Consider the following 15,905-nt stretch of genomic DNA (forward strand, 5'->3'; position numbering starts at 1 on the left):
ATGAATGCAGAACATAAATTAAATTTGCCAAGCAACTATTCAACAATGGAGAGGACAATTAACCTAAATCAACAGATCTTTGTAAATGTGGTACAAAAACTGTCATAGAAAAATTTTTTTTTTTCTTTTCAAAACAGTGCTGTAAAGGATAAATATAAGCAGGTTAGAACTAATTCTATGCTTCACAATTTATTTACTAAATGAACCTGCTTTCATATCTAAGCACATTTAGAAATGTATTTGTCATTTATGAGCTTTACTGATTCTTTAAAAGCTCAAGAAAAGCAGATGTTGAGAAGATTTTAGAATAGTATGATGACAACTCTTCAAAAAACAGTAGAAAACATATTTTTGAGCTTTCCACAAACTGGCTTATGAATATTCTTCCTATTGCTTCAGCCTTCAGAATATTATTTCTATGCTTTGAAGTTTCTCATGTATCTTTTTTTCCATGTTTCATTTTGCCAGCCATCTGATACCCAGTAAGGAATTACACCATTGAGCCTAAAGAATGTGTACAATGAGCAAAACTGATCACCAAAATATTCGGCATTTCTTTGATTTACATGATCTGCACCTTAAGTCTCAGGCTGTTATAGTCATCACTAGACATTATTTTTAAATTGCTATACTCCACCCCATTATTTCAATCACTTGCAGTCATCTGACATCTGAGTCAGGTAATTCCATATAGGACACTTGACACATTCTCCAAACGCTCTTGAACAAGATCTTGAGCCTAGTCATTCACTACTAACTTACAGCAATACACCTCATCAGCACTCTTAAAATACCTCCACCAAGTCCAGACAGCATCTCAAAAGAAGTTTCTCCTACATTTGCTGTGAGCAAAAAGGATTTTAGATTAAGGTTTTGAGTTATATTTGCAAATTGTTTATTAGAGCACTTACAGGTAAGAACCGCCTCCTGCTCACAATGAAGCTAAAGGAGATTTGTCCCTGATTGAAACAAGAACAGGATCAAACCAGTAAAATCTTACTATATTTTGCCTGTACAGTGAAATAATAATAAAATGAAAGTCTACTTAGGGAAGAGAGAACAGTAATACTAAAATTTTGCATCTTTATGGCATTTATTATCCCAGAGGAGTCCTGGTGAAAAGCTAGTAAATAATAACTTCCTCATCCATCTGAAACCTCAGTGAGAGCTTTAGGTACACAGAACAGAATTACCAGAGCTGGAACAATCCCAAGGTAGCAGGGCACACATCTGTTCTTGTGGAAAATGAAACAAGAACTGCAATTCCCTCAAGCACTCAGGAATTCACTTTTATACTATTTCTAAAATATGTTAAGTTCAAAACAAAAGTGTTTTTTAACTCTAGAATCATGACAGAAGAGCATTTATATCCCAAAGATTAAGCTAAACCAGGTACTTCTCTAGTGCTCTCTTCCAGGAGAGAAGGGATATAAATCAGATATAGCTCTGAGGAAAGAGTTTATGGACTGAGGCTGATGCAGGACACCTAATCTTGCTCTTCTGACCACTGTGCCCACTGAGAGAATGTGCTGCACTTCCAGGCTCTGTCTAGTGGTTTTCATCCCCAAACCACTGAGCACCTGAGGGCTTGGAAATATCCATGTAAGATGTCTTTGCCTGTAATTTCAAATAGACACATATCAGACAGAAACAGTAGCATCCCTAAATGGGCTATATATCTTTTTTCCTTCTCTTAGGGACATCAAATGCAGGAATAACTACACCACTGAAAACCCTTGTTACTCTGGAATTCACATAATTCATAGGTGGGCTTTTTGGGTTTAGTGGGTTTGTTTGTTTGTTTTTGTTTGTTTTTGTTGTTGTTTGGGGTTTTTTGTTTTGTTTTGTGTTTTTTTTTTTCCTAAGCTTCATTGCATTATCTGCTAATACACACCTGGAAGTATGGTTCAGCTGTGCCTGTACCAGTCTGCACCTGCATGAGACACACACTGTCTGCCAGGTAACCATAAAGGAGTCTCACTGGCTCTTCAAGACCATCAAGCTCCATCTATTAAATACTTTTTTGGCCCAGCTACTGAACACATAGTCCATGCATACCTGGCTTGTCTGGATATATTTCTGTGGAACTGACATAATCTGTTACTGATCTGCTCTTCAACAAAGACAGTAAAATCAATTTCAGGAAATTCACAGCCAGGTAAGAAGATGCTCATTAAACTCTAAGCACCAATAAACAAATCAGAACCAGAACAAGAGACACTGGGGACTGGAAATTCAGAACTGTTCAGTGATGCAGACTAGAGAAGAGCCTTCCAGGAAATCTTTTTCCTTCCCATTATATCCTCCTAAATACACATTCTCCTGCAGTCTTCCTTTCTAGAATCATTGTCCTTAAAAAAACATGTGTGCGGGTTAGGGACACAGTTATGGATATAATTCCTCTCCAGGGCCTCTCCACCCAGAACAGACCCTGCTGATACTTTATCTGTTCCCTCTGCACTCCTTATTGCTCTTTTGGGGAAGGATCAGTCCTCCTTTACAGACAACACTACTTGAAAGGGGCTTGCAATAATTTTAACCTGCGCTGTGTAATCATAGCTCTCAAGACAGTTGTTTGCTAGGCTGCTGCACTGAATGACACACTGTGTGCTACAACAGCTACCAGGAACTGCCTCAGGTCCCAGTGCAGCTAAAGCACTTCAGACTTTCCCTTCTCCACCACACTCCACTTTCCTTCTGCACCTCCCTTTACAGCAATGCTTCAGCCCTTCCTAGGGGGGTTCTACCTGCTAATCAGTGACAGAAATTGAGAAATTCCAAACAGAAATCTACAAATTTGCAACATTGTCAACACCACATGCCTTTCACCACACTTCCATTTTGGATAATTATTGCAGGAGACTCTGTCAAAGCAGTTCTTACAGCATATATTGCAAACCCTGAACTGTTTTTATGGACTTGCATATGATGAAGAGAGGTGCTGATATTTTCTTGCTGATATGGGATCATCACCAGAGATCCACACTGATGTGTCATCTGCCACCGATCACAAGATACTGACACTATCTGAAGTTACAGTACAGGTGGATGGAGCTACTCCAGGTTTTCTAAAATTGTAGGAGATGGTATTTCAATGGTACACTTGTTGCAAGAAGGATATTTCTCCATAAGTGCCTGCAGAATTTTATCCTATCACCGTTTTTTAGCAGGCACACAACACTTACTATCTCATATAGAAAAAACCACACAACTTGTTGAAGCAGGGCACAGGGCTTCAATGCAGTGATAGAAGGTGTATAACATTTTTCCTTCCTTTTCTGATAGGTGGTGAAGAGCTGGCAAAGGAATCTACCTAGTAGTACTTCTGACTAAGCAGAAGACAAAAGGCCATCTAATCATCAGGAAAAACAATGTCCTGCTTATTCATCAGACACCAGAACCTGTAGTTTTATATTGCCTGTCCAACACATACACACTGCCCACTCTCTCAGTATCTTGCTATTTTCAAAGAGCCCTCTATAACAATGTTAGACAAACCCAACTGGCAAAGGAAAAAACTGTCTTGCAAAGTTGCTTCTTAAAGCAACCAATACCCTCTCCCTGCTTAACTGCTAATCTGGAGCAGGACAGAACTTTCATAAATTTAACTCTTTTCTTTAGTCTTTTCATCCTTCAAATTCAAGGAATACAGACACGAAAAACAAAAGAAAAGGAAAAAAAATCCTGAAATAGAAACCAAAGATTGATTAGAAATGTGCAGCTAAAAAGCAAACCATATTTCAGGAACAAAAACCCCCAAGGTTGTGGTGCTACTGAAATGCACTTGCTTTCTTTAGAAGCTTGAAGAGAACTACCCTGTGAAGTACAAACCTGCACCACCACTCAGACAGTGCAATCACCTTCCTCTGAGCTTTGTTTCTTTATTATTTGTAGGGACCTCCACTCTTTGTACAAAAAGTAGCAACAAAGCAGCTTCTAGGGCATATTAAGCATTATACTAAACACTGTCTAGGTACAGATAAAATTAAATACAAAGCAGAGGAAGCTAAGAGATATCAGCCAGAAAATATTTCACTAGTTTTTCTATAAATGTGTGTTTTTCATTTATTTTCATCAAATATCCAGCTATTAAAATGACAGATGCTGCAGTAAGTGTTCTACAACTTCAGACTAAAGCCTTTTTTATTTGACACCTACTATAACTATTAAATCGTCAACTGCTGATTAGCTTGAGGGCTAATCTTTGAAATGTCACAGTTAATTTCAGATCTCGTTTCTAAAAGTTACTATTTCCTTTTCTATGCAGTTTTACACTGTTGGCAGATGAAAACATTTGCAATGAATTTTCCTAATGAGCAAACACTGTTTATGACCTTATGCAAACTTGCTGATGGCTTAGTTTAGCAGCTCTCTATTTTGAGGAACCTCCTAAATGAAGTGGCCACATAGAGAGCAAATTAGTTCACCAACCCAGTGTATTGCTCAGCTTGCTCATGAGAGTTGGATAATTTACTGGAAGTCAGGAGGGAGTAATGTAGTAAGAGATTCACCATATTTATCTCTTCTCAGGTAAGCAGAGATTCCTGGTTCAAGAAAAGCAAAAAGCTCTGTAGGGGATCTTGCACACAGACAGATCCCAAGTATTTTTCTTTTCTGTGCTACACAAGAAATGCCCTAACAGGAATCAAGTTCTGAAGAACGAAAAGGCAAAGCAAGGCATTAAATTCAGAACAGATCACACTCAGAGGGTCAGGTGTAGAAAAAATCTGAGATTTGCCAAGAGTCGTCAGGGTTGTGAGCATGTGCATGCGTGTGCATACATTTATAGATTTTCCTGACTATGTGTTTTGCTAGCTTGTTGTGCTCCCTCAAGTCACCCAATTATGGTTAATGTCCAACAAGAAATTTTCAAATGCTCAAAATTAAGTCCAATTTGATTGAACGTTCAAAAGTATTTCTCAGTAAAAAATGTCTTTACAGTGTTAAGTATTTCGCTGCACACTAAAGTGCTATCCCCCATCCTTCTTATAAAATTAAATGTTCTTTTAAAGCTCTATTCTAAATTAACAAGAAATTGTTTGATTGAAATTTCTGCCTTTCCCCCAATACTTTTAGTATTCATCCTATCTCAGCCATGCTAACAAAGAAAATTTAACTGTAGGTATAAATATATCTTGAGGCTTAATTCAGTTCCGTTTGTGCAAAATTAGCTGCACCGATCAATGCTACTAACAGAAATGTTTGCTAGACTCCCATATTAAGCATAAGTTCATCCTGCTGAAGTCCATGCTAACTTTATCTGATTCTCTGCAAAAAACTGACACATTTTTTAATTTAACCATCTTGGGTATGTTATTTTTCCAGGATGACATGAACTAAATACTTTCCCCCTGTTCCTATTCCGTTGGTAACACCTCCTGTATTTCTGGGATTCCTGTACAGCCCAGTGACTACCGGACCCTGGAAATTGGAGGCAAGCTGCTAAGATAAATTTTCAGAAATAATCAGCATCAAAATACAAAACAAACTTCTTTTAAATAAGCATTCTTCCAGTTGTGAAATAGGACTTGACCATTCAAATGCAGGATGCCAGGGACAGACCTGAAAGCTATTTCATGGCTGTGGTTTCAATTGTGCAGCAGCTACTGTGATGGAATTTTATCCTACTGTGCTAGTCTCTGGATGACATAAAAGGAAAAGACAACACGTATTTAATTTTCTCACTCCTCCACTGCAATTCTTTTTCCATTACACAGAAATAATAGAAGGTCATAAGGATGAGAAATAAATTAACAATTTTGAAACTTGATTTATAATAACAGATAATAGCAATAAATGTAAGGAGCAGAATATGCCGCTGCAACAGTTCAGGCATAAATCAGTGAGAATGGTAACATTCATGGCTTCACATCAGTGACAAAGGTGAAGCAAATAGAAAATTACAGGAAAACATTCTTAAAAAATACTGTCATGCTTTGAATAAAAAGGAATTTAAAATTCTGACATGTACTGTATTTTTCCCACTACTTGGCTCACCCATGGAACCAAAACAAACTTCTAATATCCTGAGAACAAATGTGGTATTTAACCACATTATGGCAGCCTTCCAATGCCTAAAGGGAACCAACAAGAAAACTCTACAGTGACTGTTTACAAGGGGATGTAGTGATGGGAAAAGGGTAAACGGATTCCAACTGAAAGAGGGCAGATTTAGATTAGATATTAGGAAGAAACTCTTTACTGTGAAGGTGCTGAGGAACTGGAACAGGTTGCCCAAAGAAACTGTGGATGCCCCATCCCTGAAAGTGTTCAAGGCCAGGCTGTATAGGGCTCTGAGAGGGGTTGTAACTCAATGGCCTTTAAGGTCCCTTCCAACCTAAACCATTCTACGACATCTTTCCAAGTATAACCAACATTCTTTTGCTAACTAATATAAATATTGCTGTAATTGTAAGTTACTGTGCAGCCATCCATAGTTTCTACAAAGAGAGAAAAAAAAAAAAAGGAAGAAATGACTGAAACAAAATCCATCTATTCTCTAGATGGATTTTGATTCGGTATACACTAAATATGGTTTGGTATCCTGAGAAGACAGCACTAATTCTTCACTAATTATTGAGCCTGCAAGCTATATTATAGTAGCATTGCATAAAATAAAGTTTGAAGTTTCACTTTTTTCTTTCTTTTTGTTTTTTTAATTATCCCTCAGACAAAGAGTCTTGCTTTAGGAGAATAATTCTGACTCTGACTCTGACTCCTCAGCTTTCATACATACATGATGAATATGTTAGAATAGGTAGAATGCTGTAAAATTCTATGGAAACGAAATGCAGATATATACATCTCCCAGACATATGTTTTTTTCCCATCACTTTATCACTCTATACTGATTCAAAGCAGTAACAGTTCAACAGAGACCTCAGTAGATCCTGCAAATCTAAATTACTTCCAGTGCCTCTACCAACTACATCAGGTAACTCCTCAGACATCTAAACTGTGTCAAAAAAACCCTGTGTAAATACTATTTTTTTGCTTTCCATTAACTGACACTTAAGTTATCAGAAAGAACGTGTACTATTTGAGAAGAGGAATATATTTAGCAAGGAAACATAACCTGACACTTTATAAATCACAAGGGTATTGTTGCATTCAGTTTATACAAATATCCCTATCTGGATTAAGAAAAGTGGGAAAAAAGTTCAAAATCCTTTTTTTTTTGTTATTTCAGCAACTTTCTCATTTATAACTGATCAAGTGCTCTGATAAGTAAGGAAATGAGAAAAATGTACACCATGAAAGCCAAGCTAGTCCCAAATCAAAAGCGCTCCTCTCCTGAAAGCTGGTCATTGCAGAGGGGCCGTTCTAACCATGAAATGCCTTACTCAACTGGCAAATGGCCAACACCAGTGAATCTGACTCCAGAATTAGGACATTCAGATTAACAAAACTAGAGGCAGACAACTGCAGGTCTTTTGTTTTGCATTTCTCATCACCAAATCAATTTCCACCTGTCAAACAGTATCCAGTTTATCTTTTAAAAAGTGTAGAAGATAGCTGTATTACTCTTTTCTGATAAAACACCAAATTTATGTTTCCTTGCTCTGTATTCAGCATGCACAAAAAATTTATATGGCAATCAACATGATTATAAGCCCTATAGGTCTGATAAGTACAAAGGCAAAATAACAGAAGGAATCAATTTGCTAAGGAAAAAAAATACAGAAAGCGAGCAGAACCCTCAGGAATAATTAAGGAATATCCATAATTTCCCTTCCAACAGAATTCTGACAGCAGAATTAGAATAAATAACATTTTGTACTGAGTTTCTAATGCATAAAAATAGGATTTGTCATGTCAAGTCTTTGGGCAATAGCCTTATCTGTTTTCTAAGTGCTGTCTCCTAAAAATATAAAAAAAATTAAAAATAAAAAACCACAGAAAGTTGAAAAAATGTTATTCCTTATAATCAGGAACCAGAACACTTCAACCCAAGTCTTTTCAAAGTTGTTTAAAAAATTCCACAACCCCCTCATCACTCAATGATGTTGTTTTCTATAAATAATTTCAAAGAATATGAAAACTGCGTAAAAGGGATTTATTATTAATGACATGACAGTTTCTCTGATATCATATTCACAGAAAGCATAGAGAAAGATACTTAATAGATTTTCCAGTTTTAGATTCTTGGCTACAGCTTGACTATCTTTTTTTACCTAAAAAATAACAACATAGGTTATTGTTGGATGAGTTTTTGAATATTGGTAAAATTTAGTCCTGCCTTTTGTTTCTTCTTTTTTTTCAAAAACTCACTTTATATTGGCCCAGATATTTTGAATAAGGGAATGTCCTTTTCCTGTTTAGAATAAGTTCTTAAAAATAAACTATAAAAAAATTTACAATAAAGTACATATTCTGGGAAAAAAAAATGAAATTAGATTTAGCACTCCAAGACTTAAAACTCATATTTCAGTGAATGTTTTAAATTAGGTCACAAATGACAGCAATTTATTAGACTGAAGAATAATAAGTTTAAAAGTATTTCTGGTAAGAATCAAACTGCTTCTTCAACTTTCTGAACACTACAATGCAAAATAATTACTATTCCTCTAAAACTTTTTCTCCATGCTGTCTGGAAAAGCTTGAGCATTGTGTGTTGTAATTACGGCCTAAGAAAGTGCAGTTGCTATAGACTTTCTTCTCTCCATATCGCTCTCAATAAAATGTTTTTGTAGATTACAGGTACAGGAAGCATGATCCTCACAATTACCAGATTTGGGCTGTGCATTGTCATTCTGACTTGCTTGACCAATGACAAAGAGAAATATTTTACCAAGCACCTCAGACAGGTACTAAATACAGTGAATAAACATGCAGTAATTTCTTTGGAAACCATTATACCTGAGGCAATGAAGTAAGTAAACATAGCAGAATGTGGCTGTTGAAGCTTTGATTCATTCCCTCCCTAAAGGGATGATTGTGAGGCTTTTCTAGAGTCTCTGAAACTAGTAAAAAAGAGCTTTCTTTCAGTCTTAGATTTTGGGTTTGATTTTGGTTGTTGGGGTTTTTTGTGGGGTTTTTTGGTGGGTTTTGGTGGGGTTTTTGGGGGGGTTTTTGTGCTTTTTTTTGTTTGTTTTTGTTTGGGGGGGGGTGGGGGTTTGTTGTTGTTGGAGAGGAAGCAGTGAAGGGTAATTAAGCAATGTTAATGAAATCTATCAATTTCACCATAACTGGATGCAAAACTAAACAGAAGGCAAAAAGGATAAGGAAAAAAAAAAACAAACCGAAAAAACCCAAAAAGGAACTACATAGCAATACTCAATTTCAAGCCTATTGATAGATACTGTATATGGAATAACCCAAATATAACTGAGTCCCTCCAGACTCTGGCTCATAGCTGCTACTGTCTGAAAGCCTCATCAAAGATCCACTTCTACTGTGGATACAATGGAATAAAAAATTCTTTTACTGAAACTTTCAGTCAAATTCAGTGTAAAAAGAAGGTAAAATTCATATTGTGCAAGCAATAGGTATTAGTATTGTCTTGCCATATGGTTGGTTTTTACTTAGAAATTCTGAATTAGGTTCAATTGCACCACATCACAGAAAGCTTTCTCAGCAATTAACAAGGACACCAAAAGGCATGACAAAGCATGTTCCAGGAGGTTCCTTGTTGCAGCTCTTGGAAACTCCAAGGACCATTTTCCTTGAAATGGAGTCTCCTCATCTCTTTTGGTGAGCTCTGCAGACTCCTGAACATGTATGCACCACTAACTTCTGACTGATGTTGCCTCAGATACAATTAAGAAGTTTTAAGGCCACACTCCCATTGTCTGTTTTACTCTGCTAAAAAGCAGAAGAAATGTAAACAAATTCTAAAAAAAATCCCAAAAAATGAAGTATTTGCAATTTTACAATTGAAATCAGAATGAGGATACTGTACTAGTCCTTCTTAAGTCAATGTGAGCATGCTTTGTACTTCACTGTGAAAAAATACAAATTATAAATAAATTTAAATCACAACTGAATCATGTTGCAAGAATGTCTAGGATGTACACCACTGGAGATAGAGACAGTGTACTATTACCTATTACCAAGTCTAAATGATGGAGAGAAATATGTAACTTCAGATCACATTCCAGCTACTGCTTAACTGCTAAAACATTCACTTAAAAGGTCACTGCAGCTTGCAAAACTTGTGGTTCCCTCGAGACCACTCTGATTTGTTAATTCAGATGACATTCATGTTTAAAAATCTGATAACTGAGGAATTGTACAGTGTCATCTCTTGGCATCTGAAGACAGGTAATGAGCAAGACTGTCAAGGCAACAACATTAATTTTTAATATAAAGTGAAACTGAAAGTTCTGAAGATAGAAGAAATACACAACTGTGTTTCTTTTTCAAGCATACTTAATATTTAATACTTGTTTCAACTACTGACACAAAATCACAAGCTTCCTGCATCCCACAATTATCTGATGAGGACTTACCGTTACTCCAAAGAATCTGGTTTCATTCATAGCATTCAGAAAAATTTTGCCAAGTTTGTGATTTGTGTAGTTAAAATCTTCAATTTTTTGGTGCTTGTTGGTGGAATTCAGATAATTCATTGCCCGCTGCAGGGTCCTGGCAATCACCCATATTCCATCATAGGCATAACCATGAAATTTGCTGGATTGCCCATCACCACGTTTAGCATTGTATTCCTTTTCATACTGCTGTGGAGTCTGTAGAGGAGATAAAATTCAGTTTTACTTCAATACTTAACGTTTTACAGAGTTGAATCTAAACCAACACCTCAAAATGCACCCTCCAATTTAGAGACGTGCATAACTAACACAGAAAAGGCCTCCAAAATAAAAAACTATGAAAGAAAATAAAATCCAAGAAACATGTATTTCCTGATTTAAGAACTGGTGAGATTGGGCAGCAGCACTGGGAGACTGAAAGCAGTTGTACTGTCTCACTGTGTAAATGGCAACTTGCTTCATTTTAATTTTATACAAAAGGCTGCAGTTCAACCAAAACTGTACACTGGTGAGCCATAATAGTAGAACAGAGAATAAGTCTGTATCCCTGCAAATCAGTGGTCTGATTACACTTTACAGGATAACACAAATCAAATAACTGTTACTTGAGCAACCATTTGCTCAATGTCAAATTTTGAGTGGCAATTTGTCTGTATTTTACAAGTTCACTGCATTCTGGATGGTCTGCTATCTTATGATGAGTTGCCCATTAGTAAAGCTGCCTTTCATGCTCACCCAGCAAGGCATGAAAGGCAGATGGAAAAAAAAAAACAACAACATGGAAAGCAGCAAAATCAGGCATGTTTATTCATTGGTCAGGGTATGGATTTGTTCTGTGATAAATTTTTATGTGTTTTATGGAAGCACCACTTATTTTTATATTTAAAATAAGCCTCCCCTACTGCTCCTTAGTTCTGAGAGGCACAAATCACCATTCAAATTGGCCATTTGCAGAATAGGTTTAAATATAAGAGTTTTCTGTTTCTGTGCTCCACTATTTAACTTGAAGTGACATAGCCCACGATACTAAAGACTGTAATTCAAACTTTAATGTACATTTAACTATAATGTTCATACTGGGGGAAGAGGGCAGATATGAAGCAAGGGACTTCACTGCTTTCTTACCCTCTAGAGAATTAGATTTAATTTTCAAATGTTTTAAAATTGCAAACTAGTGGAAAGTGGTAAAACTAACTGTGATGCCTGCCAGGTCACTTGGTAGAAGAACCCTTCACCTCCCTCCTTGGTGCTTTACTGTGCCAACCCAGCAGTGAACTGATGGTAAAATAAGATAGATGGAAGAAAAATACTAACCCTTCCTGATATAGTCTTATTTGTTTTTGAGCTGAGAGGTTCAAAATCCACTCCAATATAACCTTCCATGGCTGCAAGAAGATTTTTGCTGAGACACTGTGAGGAATTAATCCAGGATTCCCACCAAAGATTTTCATACCACCCTGGAATAATCCACTGATATTTGCTACCATACATTTCTTCATCATAAGCCTGCAAGTAAGAAAAACAGAAAAGGTAACGGACATTGTAATAGAGGTACTGAATATAAAACTAATAGCTTTTTGTTAACTTTTTTTTCATTGTTAATGAAATTCTAGTTTAATTGGGGTGCACAAGTATTTTAAACAGTTTAGAATAATTACTTGTTATTAATGAAGACTTTTTTGAAGACTGCTAACTTCAGGAATCTTCAGAATTCAGGACATGAGAATTTACTAAACCCTGTTTTTCTTTCAGTGGATCATTTCTTTAAAAACAGAAAAATGAAACTGTATTCTAGAACCGAGGGAGTTAAAGAGGAACACAAACAGAAGGCACAGCTTTCCACAGAAAGTTCTTCATAACACAACTATTAAACGAGTGATAGAACCACTACCATGCTACCATATTAAACTAATTTATTATCACCCTTAAATCAATCTAAGGACTAGGTTAACAAGAAAACTTGGATCATAGGCACCATCAAATCACACGTGGTAAATGTGAATTATTTAACTGCTAAAAAGCAGACCACAGTAACATTAAGTTAGCAGTTCCTTCTGAGGAACATGAGTGAATAGCGAATTGATAAAGCAAAATCTTAATGATTGCTTTTCTCAGCAAGAATTTTCTTCATATGAAATTCTACATTGTTGGAATACTGAATACAGCCCACTGTAATCCAAGATAGTGAGATTACAGTAATCTCCTTTCAATACTTATCAGATATAGATAAAAGGAAACAGAAATACTTTCTTAGTCAGGCACATATGCTGTTGTACCTAAAAGCTGATCTATTCTCAAATATTCTCTTTGATTGGAAAGACTGTTCTAGGATAAAATTAGCAAATTTTATTTCAGATGTTTCTCTCACTGTCTTGCAACCAGATATTTTTCTTTTGACATTTCAGTCAGACTCAATTTCCAAACTGCAGGTTTCATGCTTCTTTGGCTCCTAATATAAGTAATACTTGAGATAGAAGGTCCAAGATAAAAATTCTAATTTTTAGAAATACATGGTGCAAGCTTAGAGCTCTTAACAAAAAACCTGCTGTATTTTCACAGAAAATATTACAGAAGGAGGAAATGATAGGAATGAAAACAGGACATATTGGTCATTCTAAAATAAATGTTTTGAAAAGTATCCCAAAGATCATTCAAAAAGCCTATCAGAGAAGTAAAGATAAATAGCAGAATATATGAAATAGAACAGCCTTCTAAATATGTTAATACCCAAATTAAAAATGGGCTTTAAATCTTTGAAATCTATTATAATGGTGCCAGCTCAGTTCATAACAGTATTGTGCACAAAGCAGATTTATTTGGCCCCTGGTTGCTGAAGCTTTTGTTCAGCCAAAATCAAATTTCATGCCTTTGTATACAATGCTGCTTGAAAGTCCTGTCTGAAACCCGGTGTCTTGCATCTCATATATTACTTATTCCACATTCCATGTAAATAGTTTGTCTTTCTCTTGCTTGTTAATTCTGCCCTTCCAGAAACATATCTGCCTCTGTCCTCCTACCCACCTCCCCTCCTGCACAGCTATGGAGACACTGTATTCCAGGGCCACCTGTGAGGAAAACAGCACTTCCATCCTGCAATACTCCCCTCTAAAAGAGTTTTCATTATACAGTTAGGTCATTCAAGACCTTTCAGTGACTCAGTGATTTTAATCTGACAGTTTTCAAATCATGAGGACACAAACTGATACAGAACAGTGCTTTTAGAGAAGGACAATCTTATGTAGCTTCCCGTGCTCTATAGCCTGCTCCACAGAGATTAAAGTATCAAATTGTGTGTTGCCAGAAAGTATTGGCTGTGAACTATTCTGAAATTAGAGCTGCTGGAAATTTTCTGTTTGCATAAGCACTTGTACTGCATAATCTGTGAATGCCCTGGGAAATGGGCTGAAAATTGAAAGTTTCAAAATAGCCAGGCATTTCATCCTGGAAACAAGGGATCGTTCCCAACATGGTTGCCTGAAAGACTGGTTACACTTGCACATTTCTGCAACAATCTGGTTTAACAAAACACAAAACAAATTCTTTAAGAACTGTCTGCTCATCCTTTGAGCTGTGGTGGAATGACAGGGCTTGAAGGGTAGTCTGGGGAAGGCAAAAGTAGGAAGAAATTCAGCTCCTCTGAAGATGAGCACCGTGACCATGCAGTCATTTTTCAAGTGACAGCACAGCTGATAGTATTCAGACATTTCAGCGTTTGGGTCCCAGAGGACTTCTGCAAAATAATGCATCTTTGCCACCATTTTCTCCCTGTTGATTCTGCTACATGGAGATGATTTTGATACTTAAAAGATACAAGTACTTGAAACACGTGGATCTTTCTTGAACTGTTTGAGTGCACACAGACCAACACTTACATGTTTCTCAGGGGAAGATTTTTTGGCAGACAAGAGCGAGCTGAAGAAGGTTTGCACATACTTTGTACCACCAGAACAGCATAAAGTAGTCATACATTCTCCTTGATCCTTCTTCCATGCCCTATGCAAAGCCCTGAGTTGCTGTCAAACAGCCAGGAAACTGGGCATGGAAAATTTTTGCCTTTGTGAAACTGAATTTATTTTTTTTCTTTTAAAACACTTTATTCTTGTTTGAATCCAAAAAGAAATGCTTATTTACAACAAAGAGATTAATGTAAGAGGTATTTCTTATGTGTAGTAAACACTTATTGGCAATTTGTTGATCGTTGAAGTATTAATTTTTGACCAAAAGGCCCTAATTTCTCTTCCAAGAAAACATCACATTCATCCCACTGAGGTGAAAATGAATTATAAAGCTAAGATCTCCCATAGAATAAAAATTGCTCACTGTTTTTGACACTGGTGATAAATGAACAGCTAAGCTTATTTAAATCCTTGTAGGAAATACCTGCCAACATTCACTTTGGCTTGAACCAGTCCTGTCTTGTTTTTAAAGTTTGCTACTGAATTATACTATCTTTTAGTCCATTTTTTCTGTGTGGGTGTTGGTTTCTTCTTCCAACTACAAGGAATAGGAAAAGAGGAAATGATCTAAAGTTGCAATAGAGATGGTTTAGATTGGATATCAGGAAAGACTTCACTGAGAGGATTATCAGAGACCAGGGAAGAGGTTGATTCATCATCATAGGAGGCATTTCAAAAGATGTGCAGATGAAGCACTTAGGGACATGGCTTAGTCGGGGACTTGGCAGTGCGGAATAAATGGTTGGACTTGATCTTAAATCTTAAAGGTCTTTTACAAACTAAATGGTTCTATGATCCTATATAAACTCCAATGGATGTCCTGAGGAAACCTCACAGCATATGACTGTTGAATCCAGGCAGAAAAGTGAAGCAGACTTTGAAGGTTTCACCACCTACATAAGCCATTGCCAAATAATATTTAGGATATCACCTAATCAGAAAAAAAAAAAAAACCTCAACAAAAAACCAACCAACCAACCAAAAAAACCCAACAACAACAAACCCCCCCCAAAAAAAAACCCCAAAAAAACCAAAAACAAAACCAAAACCAAACCAAAAAAAAAACAAACAAAAAAAAAACCCAAAAAAACCCCCCCCAAAAAAACCAAAGAAAAAAACCACAAACCCACAAAAAAACCACAAAACAAAAAAAGTCTTGCACTAGTTAAAAGGCATCTTCCTTTAATAAACCCAAAGCATTTTTCTCAGTAACCCTGCAGAATATAATAGGGAGTCACAAGTGAAACCTGTCTGAAGATACACCTGGAAAAAAGGAGCTAAAAACTTGACATATCTAAAATATTGTGCTCTTAGACATATATCTGTAGGAGTGTATGAGTCAACAATATATTTTATGACTAATAACAAGCTTTCTGACATATTGTGGTGCATTAATATATAAATGACCTACTTTGAACTGCCCTCTCCTGCATTCAGTCTCCTGCTAAAGCTCTCAAAT

General features: G+C 36.4%; 1 protein-coding gene across 1 annotated transcript in view; it reads right to left on the reverse strand.

The window, feature by feature from the left end:
* The window catches only part of GABBR2 (gamma-aminobutyric acid type B receptor subunit 2), a 465,813-nt gene that overhangs the window by 219,511 nt on the left and 230,397 nt on the right, over window positions 1–15,905 (reverse strand). The window contains exons 6-7 of the mRNA XM_063398360.1: window positions 11,805–11,996; window positions 10,452–10,688 (exon numbers count right to left, since the gene is read on the reverse strand). Of these exons, the coding sequence (XP_063254430.1) occupies window positions 10,452–10,688; window positions 11,805–11,996 (429 nt within the window). The remainder of the gene's footprint in view (window positions 1–10,451; window positions 10,689–11,804; window positions 11,997–15,905) is intronic.

Source organism: Prinia subflava, chromosome 1 (genome assembly GCF_021018805.1).
Source record: "Prinia subflava isolate CZ2003 ecotype Zambia chromosome 1, Cam_Psub_1.2, whole genome shotgun sequence".
In the NCBI taxonomy this organism is placed as follows: domain Eukaryota; kingdom Metazoa; phylum Chordata; class Aves; order Passeriformes; family Cisticolidae; genus Prinia; species Prinia subflava.